Consider the following 24,119-nt stretch of genomic DNA (forward strand, 5'->3'; position numbering starts at 1 on the left):
AAAATAATACCTGGTTCCCCTCTAAGACCCAACTTTTTTAAAGCTCTGGTTTGTCCTTCCAGCCAAAGGAGGATGGTGTGATTTTTTTCCCCCCACAGTGAATGCTGTCTTTGCAGTCCATGGGAGGGGGCACCTTTCATACAATGGGCTCTTTCCCCTTCTTGAGAATACTGTCTGCCTCAGCTGCACCACCAAGTCGTGTGACTGAATTGCCGCCCTTGACAATTATGTACACCCGCGTGCATCGTCTTCTATGGAGCGTCCTTCAGCAAATCATAAAATGAAAAGGGCTGGAGGAGAGTTCGCCCTGCGTGCCGGCTAACCGCCCGCCCATCTCCCTATGAGTTTGTCGGATGTGTACCAAAAAGACATCTCTTTTCTGCCTCAAGGGTCTGGGAAGTCATCCATGAACAGACATCGCCTCCTGCGGCATCTGACAGGCTGGTGTTTTCTATGAAGGGGAGCTGCCTGGGCTTAGAGGTGCATCCAGGAAGCAAATCAGCAGCTCCTTTTCTGGAGCAAAGCATTGGAATGCTAGCTGCTGAATAGGTTGGCCGTTCATTTAAAAAATTAAGTTCAGCTAGGACCTGCATGATTATTAGCATGTCCTAAACAGGCAGGAAGGAGTTCTTTTCCAATCAGCCGAGCCCATCACAGAGGGTACAGCCCGGGGGCAGGTTGGATTTTTCACATCACATCCCTGGTTTAGCGCTGAAGGACAGGGAAGGACAACAGTCCCTGGGTGTTAGCCCCCCTGGGCTAACCCTGTCCCTGCAGAAATGATGCTGCTGAGTTATTTAAAGAGACAGTGTCAGTTAGTTCTGGGCTTAACGTTTCATTTCTGTTTATAACAACCGGGGTTTGGATTGTCGCCTTAAATGTTTGGAGTTGCTCAGAGGCGTGTAGAAAGATTTAGGGGGAAAGGAGGCATTTCGTGCTTTTGTCCTTCCTTGACACCTTCCGTCTAAGCCAGGAGTCGCATTCTGGAGGGGTCCAGTTTGCCTGCTAGGTGATTGGCCCTGCCTTGAGCCATTGACACGCATGGAAATGTGGCTGAAAAAGCTTCCCTCCCAAAACTGTGCGGTTGGTGTTGAGCGGGCTGCTTGACTGCCCAGAGCAGGCCTTTGGTGGCTTTCTGACGCAGAGAAAATCAGGGCTTAAGCCATCCCTGGTGGGGAAAAGCTTTTCCTGCTCAGTTTCTGTGCCAGGTCTCCAAGGCGCAGGCGCCCTGCGAGAAAAAAAGCTGGTGACCCTGGCTGCTAATGAGAGCCAGTGTGGTGTCGTGATTAAGAGCAGGTGGATTCTAATCTGGAGAACCGGGTTTGATTCTCCACCTGAGTGGCAGAAGCTTATCTGGTGAACCAGACGTGTTTCCACACTCCTGCATTCCTGCTGGGTGACCTGCTGGGGACATAGCTTGAAGCAGATGCTCTTGGTCTCTCCTTCCTTGTGACAAATATATACTTCGGATTTACCAGAGAAAAGACAACCCCGCAACTCAGTGGTTTTAGGATTAAATATTTCCCACTAGGTAAATTATGTAGTAGGTTATTTCGGAGAACGCTGCAGCTTGTTTTGAAGCGAGAGAGAGACATTGGAGGGCAGTGATTGGAGTGTTGGACTAGGTCTAGGATCTGGGAGGAATAGGTTTGAATCTCATCCCATATGCTCTGCCTAACCTACTTTACAGGTTTGTTGTGAGGATGTTGTTCTCCAGGGAGAACAACATAAGCCTCTTTCTGGTACCCTTTAGGAAAAAAGGCAGGTTGCAAATGACGTAAACAAGCAAATAAAAGATTGCAACGTCATTTTGTCCTAGGACAGATGCTGGAATGGGATTTGAAAGACCTGTGTTCAGTTCTACATGCTGCCTTTGAATGCTTTCAGAGTGACCATGGGCCAGTCAGCCACTCTCAGCCTGGCCTACCTCACAGGGGTATCGTGAGGATGAAATGAGGAAAGGGCAACCACGTACACGTCTCTGAGCTCCTTGGAGGAAAAGTGGGGAGGATGAATATGGACAGGATCAATAGATAGATTACGGAATCCATTGGTGTGTTTTTATTTTTTTAGCTTAATCGTCTTAGGGAAGCCGAGTTCTCAGTCCTCCCCGCCCCCTGCCTGCAATGTGGAGATAATAATGCCGCTCTACACGTTGTAGAGCTGTTGTAAGATAACATATCTGAATTGCTTGGGGAGGCAATCTCTAAATAGAGTTGTAAGTCCACTGAAGTCAGCAGGCTTAGAAGGGGGTTTAGCTGGGGTGAAGATTGCCGTGTGGGACGCTTGAAAGGCTACCTCGGTGCCAAGATGATTTTTTTCCAGTGTGCATTTCAGGATGACTTCATGAGTCTTGAATAGGGTTTCCAGATTCAGGTTGGGAAAGAACTGGAGCTTTAGGGAACTTGGGGGGGGGGGAGGGATTTCGGAAGGGACCTCAGCCTGTGTCGCCATCCATCTCTCTCTTTGAAGCCAACATTTTCTTCTGGGGAACTGTAGCCTGTGGATCCATTGTAATTCCAGGGGATCTGCAGGTCCCAGCTGGAGAATGGCAGTCAGAAGTCTGAACAATCCAGCCGTTGTTATTCTGCTCTGTTACGAGACTAACAACGTTGCAACTTAAACCCAGAAGCAGCGGAGTTTGCTTTTGCTTGGGAAGTTTTTGCTTGGGAACTAGTCCCATTATTTTAAATCTGTAAGTTTGCTGTCATGCAGCATCTGAGTGTTATTTCTCTGGTTCTCCTCTCCAGGTGTTTGCCACACCCCACCCCCGGCGTCCCCGCCATGGCGCTTAAGATCTTCTTCCCGGTTTGCTGCTCCTCGGCCGAGAGTGGTCTTCTGGTCGGGCGGTGGATCCCGGAGCAGAACTCTGCCGTGATCTTGGCCACGGTCTGCTTCCCGTTCGTCCCTGGCCAGGTGAAGCAGTATCTCGCCGAGGTGCAGCAGGCGACACAGGTCGAGGTCTCCGTGTTGGGATCCTGGGCCAATAGCAAGCAGGCAAAGAAGGAAAAGGGTTTGGACAGCTTCCTTGAAGACCTGGGCGCCATTTTCTCCCACGACCCCTGGATCCGGCTCAGCAAGGAGCACGGCAGCAAGTTCTGGAGCTGCATCGCCACGTGGAGACATCCCGACGGTGGCAAGGGAGGCGAAACCATTCTGGTTTATTACGACCAGCGCAAAGTGATGCTCTCACAGCTGCACCTGCCGGGCAACCAGGTAGAGGCCGCTTCTTCTCTGGACCAGGCAGCGGAGAATGCCTCTAAACTTGTGGCAGTGTTTGACACTGTCTCCCAGAGCCAGCTGCTCTTCATGAAGGACAGGTACGACGAGGGGCCCGTCAGGCTCACCCACTGGCAGTCGGAAGGAGTCGAAGCCAGCATAATCGTAGAGCTCATGAAGCAGGCCTCCGTGCCCGCCTGCCTGCTGCTCACGTTTTTGCTTTCGTTGGTCTCCCGCGTCTGTCAAAGCAGGTATGTCACGTAGGAGCAGCAGTGGCGTAGGAGGTTAAGAGCTTGTGTATCTAATCTGGAGGAACCGGGTTTGATTCCCAGCTCTGCCGCCTGAGCTGTGGAGGCTTATCTGGGGAATTCAGATTAGCCTGTACACTCCCACACACGCCAGCTGGGTGACCTTGGGCTAGTCACAGCTTCTCAGAGCTCTCTCAGCCCCACCTACCTCACAGGGTGTTTGTTGTGAGGGGGAAGGGCAAGGAGATTGTGAGCCCCTTTGAGTCTCCTGCAGGAGAGAAAGGGGGGATATAAATCCAAACTCTTCTTCTTCTTCTTCTAGGATCGGTTCGGTGCTTTGTAGCGTCCCATGTGACAAATGTGGAGTAATTGGGGGCGGGGGGAGGTGAGACACAATGCACTGCTAGATGCCCCTCTGGATGCGTGGCGTAGTAGTTAAGAGCAGGTGCACTCTAATCTGGAGAACCGGGTTTGATTCCCTGCTCTGCCCCATGAGCCGTGGAGGCTTATCTGGGGAACCAGATTAGCTTGTGCAGTCCAACATACACTAGCTGGGTGGCCTTGGGCTAGTCACAGTTCTTTGGAGCTCTCTCAGACCCACCCACCTCACAGGGTGTTTGGGGGGGGGGGGAGAAGGGAAAGGAGATTGTAAGCCCCTTTGAGTCTCCTTACAGGGGAGAAAAGGGGGGGTACCTGCTCTTAAGCACTACGCCACTGCTGCTGTTAGCCTCCGAGCTTGGTGAAACTCCATTGAGTTCTTTTCAAGGAATGCCTAAGGAGAACAGAAAAGGGCTGGCTCTCGTTTGTAATTCTGAACGGATGTGAAGCTAAAAAGCTCCCATTTATAAATCTCTGCATTGTCACCGGGCAGGCCGTCACACTAGATCATGTTGTGTTGCCAAAAAGGGGGCTGGGGGCAATGACTGAAGTTTTGATGCCAAGCTGGCAGAGGTCAGTTTGATTCATTCCACTGAGACGCTGAAGGTTTGTGAGCAAACCTCAGCAAATGTAGCCTGGGGCTATGGGGAACGGAATCCTTTAGCAGGTTTCCAGATGAACCAGGCTGCCGTGAAAAATTGCGTCCAGCTTTTTCAGGCACAAGGCTGTCCTCGAATGGGCGGGGCTCTCTGTTTCTGGCACGGTTTTTGTCACTCTCCCCACCCCACCCCCCAGTGACTGTGAGGGAATGGGAGGCGAAGAGGCGAATCTACTCAGAATCCTGCTCAGGTCTCCCCAATGGGACTTACTCCCAGGAAAGTGTTTCTAGGATCTCGCTGTTGGTGCAAACGTTGCCGAGCACCTGCTTGGCATGATGAAGGCCCGAGTTCCAATCCCTGACACCTTCCGTTTGAAGGACTGGGCACTAGGTCACAGCTCCCCGACTTTTTAAAAGCCTGTGGACACACTTGGAATTCTGACATGGCGGGGTCCACAAAACAGGTGCTGCAGGAGGCTGAGCCAGCCACGAAACAGTTGCCACAGCTTCACTTTGGTAACGCTTATGGTGTGGTGGCAGCTGCTGTCAAAACAATTTTTTTTAAAACGTGTGCAGCCAATCAGAAGCCTTGCCGGGCGAAAGCCCTACCTGGCCCCACCCTCTTCGTAAAAGGACTCGGTGGGAGCCAGGAAAGGTATTGGCGGGTGCCATGGCACCACATTGGCGGCTCGTGCTTTATAGCCTTCCTCTGTTGGCCCACTTGACCACAGGTGTCAAACTTGCGGCCCTCCAGATGTTATGGACTACAGTTCACATCATCCCCTGCTGCGAGTTTGACACCTGTGCACTGGACGCTGGCGAAAATTTAAAAACCTGTGAAATGTCACAGTAGTAAAAGCAAACCCAGAAAGAGCAAAAAAAACTTCCAAAGAGGATATTCACCACAGGAACACCACAGGAACACAATATCCCACTTTCCCCCCCAACACAATTAAACTTCCCATTTGATGTTGTCTGTGGAGCTGTTTGTCACCACCTCAGACTGCACCATGTATTACAGCCACAATAACTGTTCCTAACCACGTCTGTGACGCTTGATCAGGTATGCCCTCCCGGCAGCAGTTAGCGAGGCAGTGGCACGCCACGGGTATTCTCACGCCTGTCAGACACAGTCACAGATAAGACAGTGGATGTGGAGCCACCAGGTCAGCGCTGGTGATGAGACGCCAGTAGGAATTATGCTCCCTTTTCCCCACGTTTAGTTGCTTTGTCGGGCCGTGTAGAACTTCTGTTTTCCTCCTGCATTCATTGTTTGTGCCCGTTGTGAGCAGCAGTCACTTGGCCAGGATTGCCAGAGTGCAGTTATAACTATTCTGGCTTATGTCAGAAAGGAGTTTGTGGCCCCAGCCGTGCCTCACCCTCAGTTGGAACGTGCTGCCGAGTCACAGCCCACTTACAGCAACCTCTGTACGGTTTTCAAGGCGAGTGATGAACAGAGGGGGAGGGGGTCTCCCACCCAAATACTAACTGGGGTAGACTCTGCTTAACTTCTGAGATCTGATGAGGTTGGGCTCGCCTGGGCTATCCAGGTTAGGGAAGATAGATCCTTCAACAGCTGTTAGCCACAATGCCTAAATGGAGCCTCCTTGTTCAGAGACAACATACCTCTGAACCCCAGATGTTTGGGGAAGGGGAACAGGAGGAAGCTTTGTGCCCTGCTGTGTAGGCCTTCTGAGGGAAACGAGTTGGTTGCAGTGTAAAAAGGGGCTTCGTGGACCAGTCTGCACTGGTAGATATTCTAAGGGAGAAAATGGGGGCTTTGCAGGTAGGGATCGCAGTGACAAACGTAAGCCACAAGATGGTGCCAAAGAGCTGCCAATATTTGATACAAGCACAGGTTGAGGTTATATAAACCCTACAGATTCCCCACCGCCCACACCCAAAACACATTAATAGGGGCAGCTGCTTAGTGTAAAGGGGGAAATGCCCATCCCCACCCGCACCATCTCTCTCTCATGCTTATGTTTACTACATTTCATGTCCCACTTTCCCTCCCAATCATAATCCACAGTGGCTTTCGTAAGCCTCCTCTCCTCCATTCTGTCCTCACAACAACATCCTGTGAAGTAGGTTAATTTCTCTTCCCGCGCTAACAGAAGGGGGCATCAGTTAGTCTGAAAGCAGGGAGAAGCCCAATTGGAGTTCACCCAAAACGAGGTGTGTGTTTGATTAGTGCATGCTAACTCAAGCTCCTGCAAAAGGTGTGCACCTGAATTCAACCTAAGGATTGTAGGGAAACGTTGGGGACCTTGCTCGTGTTTGCAGCACATACATGGTTTTGAAAAATTGTCCTCTCCACCACCACCACCACCACTACCCATGCACGCCTTTAGTTCCAGGAGCCCTCCTGACATTTTGGCAATCTCTTTGGTCCATTAAGTCGTCTGGAGCAAACTTTCGACTTGCCAACAGCTGAGGCACCGGCTGCAGCACCTCCAAGTTGTCAGCAGCACCAGGAAGGCGCCGGATCAGGCCCAGCTAATGAGGTGAGCACTGGGTGCGTCAGCAGGGATTCTATGCTACACATATAGAAACACAGGTCAGGATGGGACCTCCAGGTGCATCTAGACCAACGCCCTGCACAATGCAGGGAATTCACAAATACTTCTGCTCCACTCCCCCAGTGATCCCTTTTCTGGGCTTAGAAGGTGGCAAAAGAAACCCCTCCAGGATCCCTGGCCAATCGGGCCCGGAGGAAAATTCCTCCTTGACTCCAAAGTGGCGATCAGCATTAGCCTGGGCTTGTCAGGAAGGACCGCAAGAGCTGTGCAGTAGCTCATCCCTTCTTGCCCTCCCTCTGCCTCTATTGGGAAGACTCTATTGATTATATTTCTTCCAGTTAGGATTGTCAGCAGGGGTGGATTTGTCCATTAAGGCTGCTGAGCAAAGTCCTGGGGGGCCTCCAGGGGTGGGATACAAATCCAAACTCCTCCTCCTCCTCCTCCTCCTCCTCCTCCTCCTCCTCCTCCTCCCTCCCTCCTCCCTCCCTCCCTCCCTCCCTCCCTCCCTCCCTCCTCTCTCTCTCTCTTCTTCTTCTTCTTCTTCTTCTTCTTCTTCTTCTTCTTCTTCTTCTTCTTCTTCTTCTTCTTCTTCTTCTTCTTCTTCTTCTTCTTCTTCTTCTTCTTCTTCTTCTTCTTCTTCTTCTTCTTCTTCTTCTTCTTCTTCTTCTTCTTCTTCAAGGTTTCCAAAAAATAATGTACAACCAATAAAACAATCCAAGGCAACAACTTCTACAGAGGTGATTTTTACTTTACATCCATCCACTCTCTCCTTTGAATCTCTTCGTAGAAGTCTACCCGGGGGTGCTAGCTTTGGGGATTAAAGAGAATTTGAACAGTCCTCTGAATACCGGTTCGAGGAGGAAACTTTGGGGAAGGCCTCAGCCTCTGTGCCTTGTTGGCCCACCATAATAATTGGTTGGGACGTTGTGTGAAGCAGGATGCTGGACTGGATGGACCCCTGGTCTGATCCAGCAGGGCACTCTACTGTTCCTGTGCGCTTAGCCAAGAGCAGCCAAGAAGATGCTTCTTGGCCTCCCGCCCTCTTATGGGCAGCTCTCCAAACAATGCTCACTTCTGACTCCACCTGCTGGCTCACAACGAGGGCTTCACTTAGTGTCCTTGGCTGGCTTGGGCCCTGGGTCCGCTGCCAGGGGGTCGGGGAGCTTGGAAACAGCCGGTGGACATTGAGGATGACGAGAAGTATCGTGGGGCTTGACCTTTTTGAGGGACAAGGCAGAATATTCTCTCTCGTTTTTATCCAAAACATCGCCAGCTTCTGTTCTGCGGTATTTACGTTCCGTGCTGCTCTTTTGTTTGTGCCCCCTCCCACGTTGCCACCCACGCCACTTCTATTTCCGTCTCAAGGAGGAGAAGGTTGCCAGGAAACCAGCTTGGCTTGAACTGGCACAGCTGCTGGGAATGGCTGTGCCGCACCTGCCTCGCGCTCTGCCCCTCGCTGCGGTTACCTCGGATGCCCCCTCGTCTCTCCTCAGCATCCTCCCTTTCCTCATTTGCATCCCTTCTTGTTGTATGCATTTTCCCTTCTCAATTAGAATCACCCCCCCCCCCCCCCGCCCCCTCTTGATCAGCATTTGGAAACTTTAGATCAGACAGTCCGGAGAAGTTTAGATCAGACAGTCCGGAGAAGTTTTCTGACTGGCATCGAATGCATCAGTGGATCCCTGCCGCACCTGGTGGCATTGCATGTTTATTAAGAGAAGAAGAGGAAGAGTTTGGATTGATACCCCACCTTTCTCTCCTGTAAGGAGACTCAAGGTGGCTGACCTTTCCCTTCCTCTCCCTACAACAGACACCTTGTGAAGTAGGTGGGGCTGAGAGAGTCCTGAAAGGACTGTGACTAGCTCAAGGTCACCCAGCAGGAATGTAGGAGTGCGGAAACACATCAGGTGGAGGAGTGGGGAATCAAAGATTAGAATCCACCTGCTCTTAACCACTACACCACGCTGGCTTAAGAGTGACTTGCTGATGGCTGGACCAAAATCCACTCTTGGTCTGCCTTGGATATTGGTCTGTGGGTCCAGAGTTCTATAGACTGTCCCAGGAGGGCAGGGAGCTTTTCCTGTCGACAGCAGAGGAGAGGAATTGCAATAATAGGTTTAAATTATTTATTTATTTATTTATTTATTTATTTATTTATTTATTTATTTATTTATTTATTTATTTATTATTCTACTTTTATACCGCCCTCCCCCGGAGGGCTCAGGGCGGTTCACAACAATAATAATACAATAAATATGTTAAGCATTAAAACAGTTTAAAAGCAGCATTCAATTTCTATATCAATTAGAATAAATTAATTAAAATAAAGATGGCGTCCAGCTATTAAAACTCCTACTAAGGGAACAGCGGGTTATAGCTGTTTCCAGGCACCCTATTAGCGGCTGGGCTCTCCAAAGGCCCGGCGGAATAACTCAGTCTTACAGGCCCTGCGGAATTCGTTAAGGTCCCGCAGGGCCCGGACAGTTGGGGGGAGAGCATTCCACCAGGCAGGGGCCAGGGCCGTAAATGCCCTGGCCCTAGTGGAGGCCAGCCACATCACAGATGGGGCGGGGATCACGAGCAGATTGGCCTCTGCCGAAATTATGGATGGAAAGGCACCAGCTGGATGTTAGGAATTTTTTTTTACAGTAGTTCAACAGTGGAATCGGCTGCCTGGGGAATTGAACTCCCCCCCACTGGCAGTCTTCAAGCAGCAGCTGAACAAACACTTGTCAGGGGTGCTCTGGACTAATCCTACATTGAGAAGGGGGTTGGATTAGATGGCCTTTTTGGTCCCTTCCAACTCTATGGTTCTATGACCAGATTGTGACCGAAAGTGAAGCCTGGTGGAGTGAATCTCACGGCCAGTCTCGTTCCACTGTGTTGTCGTTACACGAGATCAGCCGTATTATCTGGGTATCCCAACTAAGGACTCCTGTCCTTTCTTCATCCATTCTCCCAAATCAAACCCTTTCCGTCCCGGTTTCAGAAAAGCCAACATCTTTGTTTCTATCCTGCTGGACGTGACCCTCGGGATCCTGCTGATGGCCTGGCTGTACCAGAAGAATCGGATTGGTCACCTTGCCAACGCGCTCATCCCCATGGCTGATGTAAGTTCGCTTGAGCTCGAGGGTATCGCTCTGAACGTTAACTAACATGGTCAGAGCACTGTGGCTCTTCCGCCTCTGCTGCTCCCGAGGTCTCAGTTTAGCCGCCTGCCTCCCTTTCTGCCTTGGCCGTCTGGCACTTCCTGGTCACAGATGGGCCCACCGATGGCTCTCTCCCCTCCTTTGTCGACAGTCCTGTCCCCAGAGGCAAAGGAGACTGTCTCAAGGTCATGGCTCACAGGGCGTCTCCTTTTCTCCTCTGCCAACTCTGCAGGTTCAGCTTGGGCAGGGCGCATCCGCAGGAGGGGCACGGCACCTGGGCTTGCCTTGGGCGCTGTTTTAGGTGATGCCCTTGCAGGCTCAGAGTAGGTAACCCCAGCCCAGGGTAGACTGATGGGTTGACACAGTAGAAAGCAGAAGCCACTCTAAGAACGTGATGTTCTATTTTGTTATAGTTTGATATATATATATTTTATGTACACAAATTTTTTAATTTAAAAATAATAATAAGAATAACAATTAATTTTGAATGTTTCTTTTAAATACATTAACACTTTTTATATTTGAAATTAGGAAATAGATATGTAATAGATTAATTAATCTCAGAATTAAGTTTAAAGATAGATTGAAAGGGTTAAATACAAATGTATAAAGCACTTAAGAATGTAACAATACTATTGAAGTTGATCAAAGAACTTATCCATTAAGGAAGGATTAATGAATAATCAAAGGAAAACTACTCCTGAAGTACAGCAAGGAAGTCTTTTAATTTTGTTGTATAAAATGAGAGTTATAATGTTAGATGTTTGTGTGGTATTGTAACCAAATATGGTATAAGTGTTTGTTACATATCTGTGTAAACCACCTCTTCTTTTTAACATTTCAATAAATTTTATTTTAAAAAAAAGAAAGCAGAAACCACATATTCATTTGTGCAGCTCCTTTTTTTGCCTAACTGGGGCTCTTTCTTCTCTTTCTGGGTGGCAGCACGTTGCCCAACAGCTCCAAGACCTCCTGCAGTGGCTGATGGGCGTGCCAGCGGGCCTGAAAATGAACCGAGCGCTGGACCAAGTCTTGGGGCGGTTTTTCCTCTACCACATCCACCTGTGGATCAGTAAGTGTGCCCATTGCAGATTTTTCCCCATGCCGTGATTTTTAAAAAACAAATTCATGCATTGTACGTGAATTTGAGCCCCTTTGAGTCCTTACATGAGAGAAAGGAGGGATATAAATCCAAACTCTTCTTCTTTTTCCACCATTACTTTCCTTTTACCTTTCCAGGTTACATCCACCTGATGTCTCCTTTTATCGAAATGATCCTGTGGTATGTCAGTTTGTTGGCCTGCCTCGGCCTGACCGTCGCCATGTCCATCCTCTCCGACATCATCGCCCTCTTGACCTTCCACATTTACTGCTTTTACGTCTACGGAGCCAGGTGGGTGCCTTTTACCTGACTCAAGGAGGGAGCCTCCATTTTCAATTCAGGAGGTCCAAAGCTCCATCTTTGGAGACTCCGAGGGTCTCTGGAAGCAAACACTGGGAGATGCTACCAGTCAAAGGAGCCAGCGGCATTTGTACACTGCTTCCAGACCCAAGTTCAGTGCCTTTAAGCCCTTCCAGTAATATGCTGGAAGTTAAGACACCACTGAAAAATCAAGTACAGAAAATAGGCGACTCTGAAAGCACCTCTGTAGTTGCTTTCTGCTATTCATAAAGCTGATGTACGGTTCTTGACTGACCAGCTACAGAAAGCTGTCCTCTCTGGTGCAGGAGTCCCCAACGTGGTGCCATTTGGCACCTTAGCACAGAGGAGGCGCCTCTGTACCACATCTCTGAGCTTGGCTGAGATGCCTTCTTTTCATCTCTTGAGAAAACTCTGCCCTCCATCGTTTCAACTTAAAACATGAGGAGAAGAAGAGTTTGGATTTATATCCCCCCTTTCTCTCCTGTAAGGAGACTCAAAGGGGCTTACAATCTCCTTCCCCCACCCCACCCCCCACAACAAACACTGTGTGAGGGGTGGGTGGGGCTGAGAGCTCTCCAAAGAACTGTGGCTAGCCCAAGGTCACCCAACTGGTGTGTGTTGGAGTGCACAAGCTAATCTGGTTCCCCAGATAAGCCTCCACAGCTCAAGTGGCAGAGCGGGGAATCCAACCCGGTTCTCCAGATTAGAGTGCACCTGCTCTTAACCACTACACCACTGTAAGCTACTCTCCCCAACTGATCTGCCTTCATTATGTCTCTATCTGGTTTGCTCACTCACCCTTCCTCCAAAAGGCTCAGAGGGGCATTCCTGGCTCCCCTCACCCCTATTATGCACACAACAGCCATGTGAAGCTGCATGAGTTAAAGGGGATGAAGCTCGTGTAAGCAGAGCCTACCCGAGACATGCTGCCAAGGTCGGAATGCTTGGGTTCTATCCTTGACATCTCTGAGTGAAAGGATCAGGAAGAAGGTGAAATGGAAGACCTTAGCCTGAGACCCCGGAGAATAGTGCCCATCTCTCCTGCCCCAAATCACACTGGCTCTCTAGATCTGTGAGGCTAAAGCGCACGTGCCGCCCCTGGGAGTTTGCACTTTCATAGCATCTAGGCAATTGGGAGCTTGGATTTAGGTGCGTTGTCTTATTCCTGGCTCATTTCTTTTTCTCCCTCTGGGCCCTAGGCTCTACTGCATGAAGATCTATGGCTTGGTTCTCTTCCTATGAAAAACCTGTTTAGGAGGTAAGAAAGTGGAGGCGGATCTTGAGAGAACCTTAGTAGACTCCACGTTCCTATGACTTAGACCAGGTAGAGTCTTTGGGGAAGTGGGGAGGGAGGGAAGGGGTTACATGTCACATGTGCCTGTGGGCTGCCGTGGGTGTGGGCATGTGTGCCAATAGGATTGAATAGCAGATCTCTCCAACACTGTGTTGTGTTGCACCAGCAGCCGATATATGGGTGCCATGTGCCCCCAAAGTCTGCTGCTGCAGACCAGATCCAGCTTTCCAGTATAATGGTTAAGAGCAGGTGGACTCTAATCTAGAGAATCGGGTTTGGTTCCTCACTCCTCTGCATGAAGAAGAAAACGAGTTTGGATTTATACCCCACTTTTCTCTCCTGTGAGACTCAAGGTGGCTTACAAGTTCCTTTCCCTTCCTCTCCCCACAACAGACACCTTGTGAGGTAGGTGAGGTTGAGAGAGTACCCAAGAACTGTGACTAGGCCAAGGTCACCCAGCAGGGGTTGTAGGAGTCTTGAGGAACACATCTGGTTCCGCCAGATAAGCCTCTGCCACTCAGGTGGAGAAGGAGTGGGGAATCAAACCAGTTCTTGGACATTAGATTTGAATACCTTTAATGGCATATAGATTTGTTTGGGGCAAGCTTAGCAAGATAATAACAGCCTTTACAACTTTACAATTTCTGTGAGTTAAAATAACACCATTTAAAAGGGTGTTAGCCACCGCCTCCAACAGCTGGCAGCTTCGTGGTTGTGGCTGTTTTAAAAGATATATAACCTTCTGTTTTATCTGTAATGCCTTCACTTCCCACATGCAGGAAGAGGGATTATGTACTTCTTCCTACCTATCTATGCATAAAGGGACAATCCAGCAGCATATGAGATACTGTTTCCACAGAACCCATGCCACGGGCATTTCCTTTCTTTATGTGGGGGGATTCCAAGGTGCGGCGTCCATAGGCTAAAGGAAGAAGGCAGGGCACGTACAATTCCTAGCTAAGGTGATTGCTCATACCGGACCTCCAACCAGGAGATAAAGGTGGTACTGGGCTGCAATTAGTCTATCCATAGGTATCTCCCAGAGAGATCGGGAACAGGTTTTATTAGCTTCCTCTCTAGCATCTGTTGAAACTCTCTCTGTCAAAAGTCTCTTGTGATAGTCCCCATAGACCTCCTGCTCTGTTAGCATTAGCAGGTAACCCTTCCAGAGGAAAGTCTGCCCAACTCATTAAAAGTTTGGCTTCGATTTTAACCCACCACTGGGTTTGTGTGGAGGATGGGCGTCCCTGGGATGTAGCATAGTCCAGTTCATCTCGATTAAAACAAATCCCCTGTGGCCCAAAGCACCCCAGATATGCAGGCACCAGGCCAAGAGTTTCCAGCTTCAGATGCTGGCCTGTTTCTTTGCAACACAGGGCCGATAGAGAACAAGAATGGGGCAAGCCAAGGATTTTTATACAGAAAGTATGACTGGACCCACTTTCCAACCTCTCTGCTCCATGCCCCTATCCAGATGGGGATCCCATAAGGATTTTAGTTATTTCACTTTGGCATTACATCCTATATGGCAGCTGCCAGGGATGTATCCTAGAGCCTTCCCATGAGAGGGAAGAGAGGCATTATAATGGCTAGAGGTGACTTAATTTAAGCGTGAGGAGATGGCCACGATTCCTATGTGGTGTCCAGGGAGGGCCTATGATGGTAGGTAAGCCCACAAGGTATTTATATGACTGCACCTGCCGAAACTACTGTGGCCTATCCAGCCAATTGGTGAAAAACTTTCCATTTATGGGTAAATACCACAATTTTGGATTTATCTAAGTTAAGTTGCAAATCGTTGGTGTGCGGTATTCCTATACAACACTCTAAAGCTCTCCTTAGTCCGATTCGTGAGTGGAAAGTACAACTAACGTGCCTATCAATAAACAGAAACGGGGGGTATGGAGTTAGAGTCCAGAGTTGGACTATGTACTTGAGCCCTCACTTAGTGTGGAAGCTAGATCAAGTTAATAAAAGAGCTTAAAGAGTGTAGGAGCCAATACATGAACCTTTGTTTTGCCCCTTTAAAAGTAACTTGAATTTTTAAGGGGTTAACAATCCCTCCATGTTGCATCGCGTGGCAATAGGTGTTTGTCGGTGCGGGATCTTAATTAATTCAAGCAGCAGGCTCCTACACCTTGGCTGCTGAGTTTCTTCCAGAGAATCTCTCTAAACCCGGTTCTCCAGATTAGAATTCACTTGCTCTTAACCACTAACTCTAATCTGGTGAACTAGGTTTGCTTCCCTGCTTCACATGAAGACTGCCAGGTGACTTGAGCCAGTCACAGCTCTCTCCTCACTCTCTCAGCCCCACCTGCCTCACAAGGGGTCTGTTGTGGGGAGAGGAAGGGAAAAGGAGTTTGTAAGCCGCTTGGAGTCTCCTTGCAGGAGAGAAAGGCAGGGTATAAATCCAAGTTTTTCAGCCTCTTCTTGGCCCACAGGCCTGCTTTTTCCAGTCTTGATCTCTGCCCGCATCACCGTTCTCTGCCGGCCAATTTTCTGTCTGCTTTTTCCACTAATTTTAGCAGGAGGGGGTGTAATCCTAAGAGGCCCTTCTGGCAGGTGCCTGGTGCCACACGAGTCAGCGCACGGGAGCAATAATGGGAGCCAGGCGGTGGGGGAGAACAAGGGGGAGGAGAAAGCCATTTTGAGCAAAAGACGCAAATAATTAGGAAGCTGCACCCAGCCAGAGGTTGCCATGAAGTTGGATCCCGCCTGCCGCGGTTGGGGCTTCATATGAAAAAAGGGCACATTTTTCTCTGGCGAGGAGCAGGAGTTCGAGCCCACTGCGTTCTACATCAGGATGCAAAGAAAGTTTCTCCCGGCTCCCACGTTATTATTGCAGTACTTTTGTGAGAGGTGGCACTATCTGCTGCTTGCACCTTTCTTTTAAATGTCAAAAGGCAGCAGCAGCATTGCTACTTGCGTCGTGAGACAGGGGCTTTTGTTCTGCCTCGAGTGTGGGCAGCTTTGGGGGGGGTGCAGGACAGGGAGGCAAGGGAGAGCTCCCTCCGTTGAAAAACTTCCTTATTTGCTGTTTTGGTGCCTCTGCCCACCTGAAGACACACTGCAGGAGGGACGGAGAGTCAAGAGGGCCCAACCGTGCTCCACTGCTCCTTCTCTGAGAGCCAGCGTGGTGTAGTGGTGTAGAGCAGGTGGATTTGATTGTACGTCCCTTTGAGTCTCCTTACCTGAAAGCATTAGGATTTTTTTCATTAGAGCTCCAAAGGCCAGCTCGGGTTGCCCTGCCTTGGGGTTCCGTGCTCTTTCTGCCAGGCTCTCCTTCTGCAGAAATCGGGGGAAGGCATCCATGTTTTTGAGCCCCCCTGCTCCGTTTCAGAGGATGAAATCCCAAAAGGAAGGTTGGTTCTGTCACGTGATGAATTTACCCACTGAAAATCGGGTCTGCGTCTGAGCCGAGCAAAGGGATAAAACGTCTCTCCCAGTTCCCGACTCTTGAATCTGCGCCTGGACTTCCCGGGAGATGCTGCCCAGCAAATCACTGAGCTGGAAAACAATAGCCGTCATCTTTTGTGTTTACTTCGTGCTCATCGGCATTCGAATCTCTGGGCACACATTATCACAGTTACTTTTACAACCGCCCTGTGTGGAACGCCTGTGCTGTCATTCCCACACTGCAGACAACGGACTGAGGCCAAGAGAAGGATCGTTTGCCTGAAGACCCCTAGTGAGTTTGTGGCCAAAGTGAGATTTGAACCCGGGACCGCTCAAATCACAGCTTGTTCTGTTAGCCATGTGGCTGGTTCCCCGGCTAATGGTACCTCTTGGGGCCCTTCTGCACATGCAGAACAATCCACATTCAATCCACTTTCAAAGTGGATGTTTCTGTTCCGCACAGTAAAATCCAGCTGCAAAGTGCATTGAAAGTTCATTATTCTGCATGTGTGGAAGGAACCTTACTGACCCCCTAGGCCACAGGTGTCCAGAGCTGGTAGGCCCTCAGATCCATGGACTACAGTTCCCATCATCCCCTGCCAGCACATTGCTGGCAAGGGATGATGGGAACTGTAGTCCACAACATCTGGAGGGTCGTGAGTTTGACACCTATGCCCCAGGCATTCTGACTGGTCTACTTGAATGCTAGAAGCAAAGGTCGCTTCATGGCTTAAGACGGTAAGATGGTTCAGAGTCACCCTTTGCCACAAAGTCATGAGGTGGTTGCAACTCTCTCCACTGGCACTTTTTCTGCCCAATCTGCAGTGTTAAGGATGTTTAAGGCAGTCCCACCCCCTTGAAGAGTGTTGGGCGGATTCCTAGGTTAGGAAGACTTCCCTGGTCCATGCGCAGAAGGCTTTGAATTATTCTCAGTGGAGTTACAGGATTCAGCGTTACGCATGCTGGGTCTCTGACAAAGTCATGTTCTTTCTTTTCTTCCCCCAGTTGTTTATCGGCACCCTGTTATTTACCATCCTGCTGTTTCTTCTGCCTACGACGGCCTTGTACTATCTGGTTTTCACTTTGGTAAGTTTGCTTCCGGAGGGTAAAAAGTAAAGGTGCAAACACTGGTCCTTGTTGAGCCACAAGGGGATGTCATATCGCAGCGTTTACTGAGAGGACTGTGTTTATGGTTGTCATTGCCTTCCAAAGAGCAGCAACAAATATACGTACACAGACTTTTTTTAAAAAAGGAACCAGCGTGGTGTAGTGGTTAAGGACAGGTGCACTCTAATCTGGAGAACCGGGTTTGATTCCCCACTCTGCCACTTGAGCTTTGGACGCTTATCTGGTGAATCAGAATAGCGTGTGCGTACCTCCAGCACATGCCAGCTGGGCGTACCTTGGCCTAGTCACAGCCGGGCGGCTCAGCCCTCCTCCCCCCCCTCCACAGGGTTTTGTTGTGGCCGGTGGGGGGAGAGAAGGAAAAGAGATTATGTAAGCCCCTCTTTGCAGTCTCCTTTGCAGGAGAGAAAGGTGGGATATAAATCCAAAGTCTTCTTCTTGTAACTCCTGATGCTTGTCAAGCTAATCCAAAGTCCACTTCCTCCCAGCTCCGTCTGCTGGTGGTGATAAGTGCACCAGGCCTGAACCCATCTGCTGGGTGGACCTTAATCCAACTTCGTTTCCTTTGTACTCCATCTTGCTCCGTCTCTGCCGGTCCTATCGACTTGCAGGTGAGTTTCCCTTTGTAGCAGCAGCAGTAGCTGAAGGCAACGTGCTAACTGGGGCAGGAGGGGCGGGGGCTTTTTGTTCAGAGGCGAGGAGCCAGCGTGGTGAGGATAGTCCCGGACTCTTCAAGCCAGGATGGAGGTGCCCCTCGCTTTCCAAAACAGAATCGATTCCTCCAAAGTATGCTTTCCCATTCGTCGGCAGGCCCTGCAAACAAGCCGCTTGTCATTTCTGCTTGCTCAGCATGATGCAAACTGCTGCGTTCTCTGAGCAGCAGGGTGCAAAGTGCCGTCTTCTCCAGCAACTCATCAGAGTATAAACACTCCCCACCAACAGCCCCCCCAGAAACCGGACCACAAACGCAAGCGTTGAGCCATTGAAGAAATCGCACACGTATCAACACCAAGTGGCGTTTTAAAAATAAATTGCTCGGGCCGTTACGAGGCTGCAGATAGCGCTTTGATCGTTCCCCGTCTGCTATTAGCGAGGTGGGGATTTTTTTCTCAATCCTGAGCAGAGGATGTCCATTGACCTAGCAATAGGGAAGCTGTTTTTCTTTTAAAAAGATTTCCTTTTCGTTTCCTCTCTGTATTAAAGCTGTGACTCCTATTGCACAGGTATTCTGAAATCCAGTGTACTTGAGTCGTAATATTATTAGCAGTTTCAGCTTTCAATGCAAGGGCTTTATTCCACCGGGAAACTTTTAAATTGTTTCTGCTCCCTTGTGCCGTCTGCTAGATTGCCCCGGTGCCACAGGGGATTGAGTTGGCACTTTCGTCAACGCTCACCTGTTTAAAAATGAAATTACAAGACTCAAAGGTGTTTTGCTTCCCCAATTGGGGGTGTTTTTCCTGCTGTGGGTCCCTGGAATGCCAAACAGCCACAGATCAGATGCGAGTGAGGGAGTGTCAGAGCCGGCCTGGAAAAGCCTTTCTTTCTTTCTTTCTTTCTTTCTTTCTTTCTTTCTTTCTTTCTTTCTTTCTTTCTTTCTTTCTTTCTTTCTTTCTTTCTTTCTTTCTTTCTTTCTTTCTTTCTTTCTTTCTTTCTTTCTTTCTTTCCATCCTTCCATCCTTCCTTCCTTTCTTTCTTTCTTTCTTTCCTTCCTTCTTTCCTTCTTTCTTTCCTTCTTTCTTTCTTTCTTTCTTTCTTTGCTTTCCTTCCTTCCTTCTTTCCTTCCTTCTTTCCTTCTTTCTTTCCTTCTTTCTTTCTTTCTTTCTTTCTTTCTTTCCTTCCTTCCTTCCTTCCTTCCTTCCTTCCTTCCTTCCTTCCTTCCTTCCTTCCTTCCTTCCTTCCTTCCTTCATTTATTATATTTATTATATTTATATACCGCCCTCCCCAAAAGCTCAGGGCAGTGTCCATCAATTCCTAAGGATTTCGTTACTTGGGTGGCTGTCGATCCAAACCTTTCAAAAATTGAAAAACTCCAAGTTGATTTGCCTCACCCTGTTGTTTGCCATTTTTGGTTCATCCGTGGATGTTGTCACGAGTTTACTGCTGGGCATCTCTTGTGATTCTTACCCGAGATTGTTGTTTCAGGGCAGAAGGGTTCTGGGCGCTTTTAATTAAAATGCTTCATGTTTTCCACCCACAAAGCGAGCGGGAAAGCTGGATCGTCCCCCTGGTTTCAGTTCCTCGGCTTGTTCTCCAAGCTGTCTTCTTTTGCCTCTCTTAGGGAAGTCTCTCTTGGCTTCCAGAAGAGACTCCTGACTCAGCCCATCATCCTCTTTTCTTACATTTTTTTTCAGCTGGTGTGAAGTTCAGAGTCCTTGAGCAGGAGGCTGGGAAACCTCTCCGACTTCTCATGCAGGTAAACCATATCATGCATCATTGGGGAGGTTGCTGCTGGGGGCTGATCCCCTTCTTCCACCTGACTCTGCTTCAAGGATCCTTTAGAGGGCCTGCATACTTGACTCCCAGTTGGTGACAAGCGACATCAAAAGGTTATGTGGACCACAAGCTGCCTTGTAACAAAAAAATGAACAATGTGGCCTTGGCAGCTACATATTCGCCAGAGGAACTTAAGAAACATGGCCCACCATTTCCTGCTCTGACTGGCAGCAGTCCTCTGTGCTTCCAGCAGGGAAAGGTCTTTCCTGACACCTGGCTGTGTGTATGAAGTGAGGTTGCACAGTACACATGAAGAGGCTTCCTGCAGAATCTGTCTGCTTCACCAGTGTCTACTCTGACTGGCAATAGTTCTCTTGAGTCTGTCAACCAAAGGTCTTCTTTGATGACCTGCAGATCATTATCACTGGGAGTGGCGGGCACATAAGTGGCGTTTGTGTGAGTTCAAAACACGAGCTTCCCCAGGGAGCTCCCTCGACCCAAGGAGTCTACAGGCTGTGGCGCATTTGGGATGCACTGAAAACATTGTGGGAACTTGCCTGGCTTTCTGCTCCACGTTAAGAAACAAGCAAGTTTTCATCAGGGATGGGTCTCTCTAGACTGCCCACAATGTTAGGAGCAGCTGCCAGTCAGAGTAGACAAGACCAACCATAGTAGGCCAATTACAAGTCAGCCATGTATATTTATTTATTTTTGAGATATATTTATCGCCCCTCCGATGTCTGGCTCAGGGCGATGTGCAGCAGAATTCCTTAATATAAAAACTGTTTCGACTTAACGCCCTATAATTTAAAAGACGAAAACAGTACCCAATAATAAGATAAAACCACATAATACATAAAATCGGCAATTATTAGAATCAAGCTGTACTAAAATCTATAAAACCGGCAGGAGAAGTAAAAACCCATCAATGGGGTGGCACATAGCCTCAGCTGGTGGTCAAAAATCAGCCTCAGCGGAATGCCTGATGGAACAGCTCCGTTTTGCAGGCCCTGCAGAACTCCCATGAAATCTCAAAGCCCGGTCTCCTCCAGGAGGCTGTTCCACCAGGAGGGGGCCAAGGCCGAAAAGGCCCTGGCCTGTGTTGAGGCCAAACGGACCTCCTGTGGGCCAGGGGTAACCAGGAGTCCCTTGGTTCCTGATCTTAGTGTCCGCTGGGGGTTATATTCCAACAGACACTGTTATGGAGGGTCCTGAGCTCAGTGGTAAAGCATATGCGTCCAATTTAAGTCCTCAGCATCTCCAGGCAATAGATGTCTGGGAGCAGATGCTGTAGAGGATCCCTTTGGAAGAGACCTGGTGCCAGTGGAGAGCAGGCAGTATTGACATTGATACACAAATCATTTGACTTAGTACTGATGATCCACAGTGAGCACTAACTGTTGTGTGTTTGAAGTTGCAAGGCTCTTTAGAGAGCTGAAAAAGGAAATATTCCATGGTGAAACATAGGGCTTGTATATTCATATCTATGTATTAGGCTGATAGCTCACCTCTTTTTAGATGGAGCTCCAACGCATTGCACATCTCCCGTTCAGACACTGTAGTGAAGGTCTACCGTGTTCGGTGCAACAAAAACCTCAAACCAGCCCTGGACAGGATTCTAAACAACAACACCAGACCCTTTATTGCATTTCCTGGAAATTATGCCAGAGATCTCAGCCCGCCAGGAATCTTGCCAAAAGTGGAATGTAAAAACAGATGCATGGAATCTGCTTGAAAATCCAGATGCAGAGATTTTCAAGAGTCAGTCTATGCAGGCGTGTGCCTTACCAACCATCCTAATAGCAAATGCCAGTCTAATGTCAAAGGAAAGACAACCAGGATCCAAAAGGTGGTGTCTGCGATCTGATCGACAGCAGGCTTTGAAACGGCAAGCCATCGAGCGGCACAGAACTTCTCGTTCGGTTTTCTGTGAAACGGTTGCCGCTTGCTTCCCCGGCTGCATTTTGGCCCAACGAAAGATAACTGGCTTTGCAGTTTTGGCTTGGGTCCAGTTCTGAGAGAGTTTAGCCCTTTGAGTCTGCTGAGCTAAGCTTGCGCTTAAGTGGTTTGCTGGATCATGGCCAGAGGCCCTTCTGTGCATGCAATATCAGACAGGCAATGGACTACGCTGAGTGGGGGATTCAATAAGAATGTCAAATAGTTTGGTGCTCTTTCCTCAGATGCTGCATCCTCTGGCGTGGTGTCCCTAAGACAGATTCACGCACCACACCTTCTATGCCCACTCCAGAGGACCCACCTTTAGCACCCTTCATGATCTTTTTGTCTCTTCCCACATCAGAGGAGAGCACCTCTGTTCTTTTTTTTGCCAAGAGTGTGAAGCAAATCAAACGGCTGGTTTTCATTTTGAGCGTCTGGTCCTGGGGAGCAGCAGTGGCGTAGGAGGTTAAGAGCTCGTGTATCTAATCTGGAGGAACCGGGTTTGATTCCCAGCTCTGCTGCCTGAGCTGTGGAGGCTTATCTGGGGAATTCAGATTAGCCTGTACACTCCCACACACGCCAGCTGGGTGACCTTGGGCTAGCCACACCTTTCTGGAGCTCTCTCAGCCCCACCTACCTCACAGGGTGTGAGGGGGGAAGGGCAAGGAGATTGTAAGCCCCTTTGAGTCTCCTACAGGAGAGAAAGGGGGGATATAAATCCAAACTCTTCTTCTTCTTCTCTAAATCTTTAGGCAGAGTAGGATAACCGGCCTGGTCTTGAGCCTCTTGGGACCTTCCTCGGGCGGTAGGGACAAGCCATATTTCCAGGTGTGTTTGAAAGCACTGAATGGAAAAGCACAATTCCCTCGCAAGTGTCACAGCTTCTAAGGCCTTCTCCCTGCGCCCTTGTGTTTACATTAAATCAAAACCAGTGGATTGTTTTGATTCAGAAATGCGGCTGAGGAAAAGTAGCGAGACTTCACTTTGCAAAACACCCTGCCCTGCTCACAGTCGTAGTAGATAATTCTCCCCCCCCCCCACCGCCCCCCCATCACTTGAGCATTGCAAAGCCAGTGATGACTTGGACAGGTGACTCCTTTGAGAGGTAGCACAGTAGAGTGATTGAAGTCAGGGGGTGTGGCGTGCTTGCCTCTTTGGAGGGGCTTTTCTTTCTCTAATGTGGAGCAGTCAGCTACTGTACTGCAGTCCAAGCTCCACTCACCAGCTGAGTTCGATTCCGACAGAAGTCAGTTTTCAGGAAGACTCAGCCTTCCGTCCTTCCGAGGTCAATAAAATGAGTGCCCTGCTTGCTGGGGGTAAAGTGTAGGTGACTGGGGAAGGCAATGACAAACCACCCTATTAACACAGTCTACCTAGTCAGTGTTTTGATGTGACATCGCCCCATGGGTCAAGAATGACCTGGTTTCTTGCACCTTTGCCATTTTTAACCACCAGAAATATTCCTCTTTTGGAGGGGGAAAAGATCTTCAAATGGAAGCTGTCCTGTGGGAGGGAATGGTGGTACTTTCATGGAGGGGTGCTCTATGCACACCAGCTATCCCCCCTCCCTGGCTGTGGCCTGTGCCCCTTCCTTGTGTGCGACTCGGCCGTGTTCAGGTCCGTGGCTGCTGCTGTATCCCTGACTTCTTTCCCCTTCCCCAGATCAATCCTCTCAGCTATGGCAGCGTGGTGCAGACGTACCGGCTCCCGACGTACAGCTGCTACCCCAAGGACTCCTGGGGCTCTTTGTGCAAGAAGCTGTTTGTGGGCGAGCTGATCTACCCTTGGAAGCACAAAGAAGAGAAGCAGGACTGAGCAGAGATCGCTCCCTGCCAGGCCAGGAAGAGGGAGCCGCCTGCAGCGTCCGCTCCCAGGACAGAAGGCACCCTTGGAAACAGCGCTTGCCGAGCCAGCGTAAGAGGGATAGGACCTAGAAGGATTGCAGGCAGGGGTGGGGTTGTCTGGAAAAGGGGTAAGAGTGTTTCCGGCCAAGCGTTCCTTTCTTTTTCACGACGATCGATCTGATTCGGGGTCTGCCTGCGTCAGCTGCACCTGATGGCCTTTGGAGTCCTGCCAAAACTCTCCAAGACTTTGGAGTCCTGCCAAAACCCTTTTTTATAGCCCCACACCAATCACAAATAGCAGATGCTGATGTTGCAAAAAATCATGCGATGGATTGAAGTTGGCCGTAGCTCCTGGAGTCCTCTGGGGTGCTTCGTGCTGTCCTGAGCGTTCCGGTTGCCCTTCGTCGCACTCGGATGGCTTTGGGGACCAGTTGAGGGGTGAGAGCTTCATGGTTCGCGCCTATGATTTTGTACACGTGCCGTAGGTTTTGAATAGCATCTCCTGTATTCCTTTGGAAGCTGATTCCGATAAACACGCACCCACCCGCAAA

The 24,119-nt window shown here is 49.4% G+C and overlaps 1 protein-coding gene across 1 annotated transcript; it reads left to right on the forward strand.

Annotated features, from left to right (window-relative positions):
• Nucleotides 1-2,264: 2,264 nt before the first annotated feature.
• Nucleotides 2,265-24,119, forward strand: PIGQ (phosphatidylinositol glycan anchor biosynthesis class Q). Its single transcript, XM_048494176.1, has 14 exons — nt 2,265-2,376; nt 2,751-3,479; nt 5,799-5,815; nt 6,845-6,950; nt 9,955-10,075; nt 11,060-11,186; nt 11,354-11,507; nt 12,737-12,764; nt 16,123-16,193; nt 16,473-16,536; nt 17,233-17,339; nt 17,872-17,963; nt 19,705-19,766; nt 23,387-24,119. The coding sequence occupies exons 2-14, from the start codon at nt 2,785-2,787 to the stop codon at nt 23,537-23,539; spliced, it is 1,797 nt and encodes a 598-aa protein (XP_048350133.1). The 5' UTR covers nt 2,265-2,376; nt 2,751-2,784; the 3' UTR covers nt 23,540-24,119.

This window comes from Sphaerodactylus townsendi, linkage group LG04 (genome assembly GCF_021028975.2).
Source record: "Sphaerodactylus townsendi isolate TG3544 linkage group LG04, MPM_Stown_v2.3, whole genome shotgun sequence".
Classification (NCBI taxonomy): Eukaryota; Metazoa; Chordata; class Lepidosauria; order Squamata; family Sphaerodactylidae; genus Sphaerodactylus; species Sphaerodactylus townsendi.

Excerpts from the sequence above, each read along its gene's own strand:
- PIGQ (XM_048494176.1), top strand. The coding sequence starts at position 2,785 with ATGGCGCTTAAGATCTTCTTCCCGGTTTGCTGCTCCTCGGCCGAGAGT. Across the intron at positions 6,951-9,954 it reads GATCAGGCCCAGCTAATGAG|AAAAGCCAACATCTTTGTTT; the intron begins GTGAGCACTGGG and ends TCCCGGTTTCAG. Across the intron at positions 19,767-23,386 it reads CTCTCCGACTTCTCATGCAG|ATCAATCCTCTCAGCTATGG; the intron begins GTAAACCATATC and ends CCCCTTCCCCAG.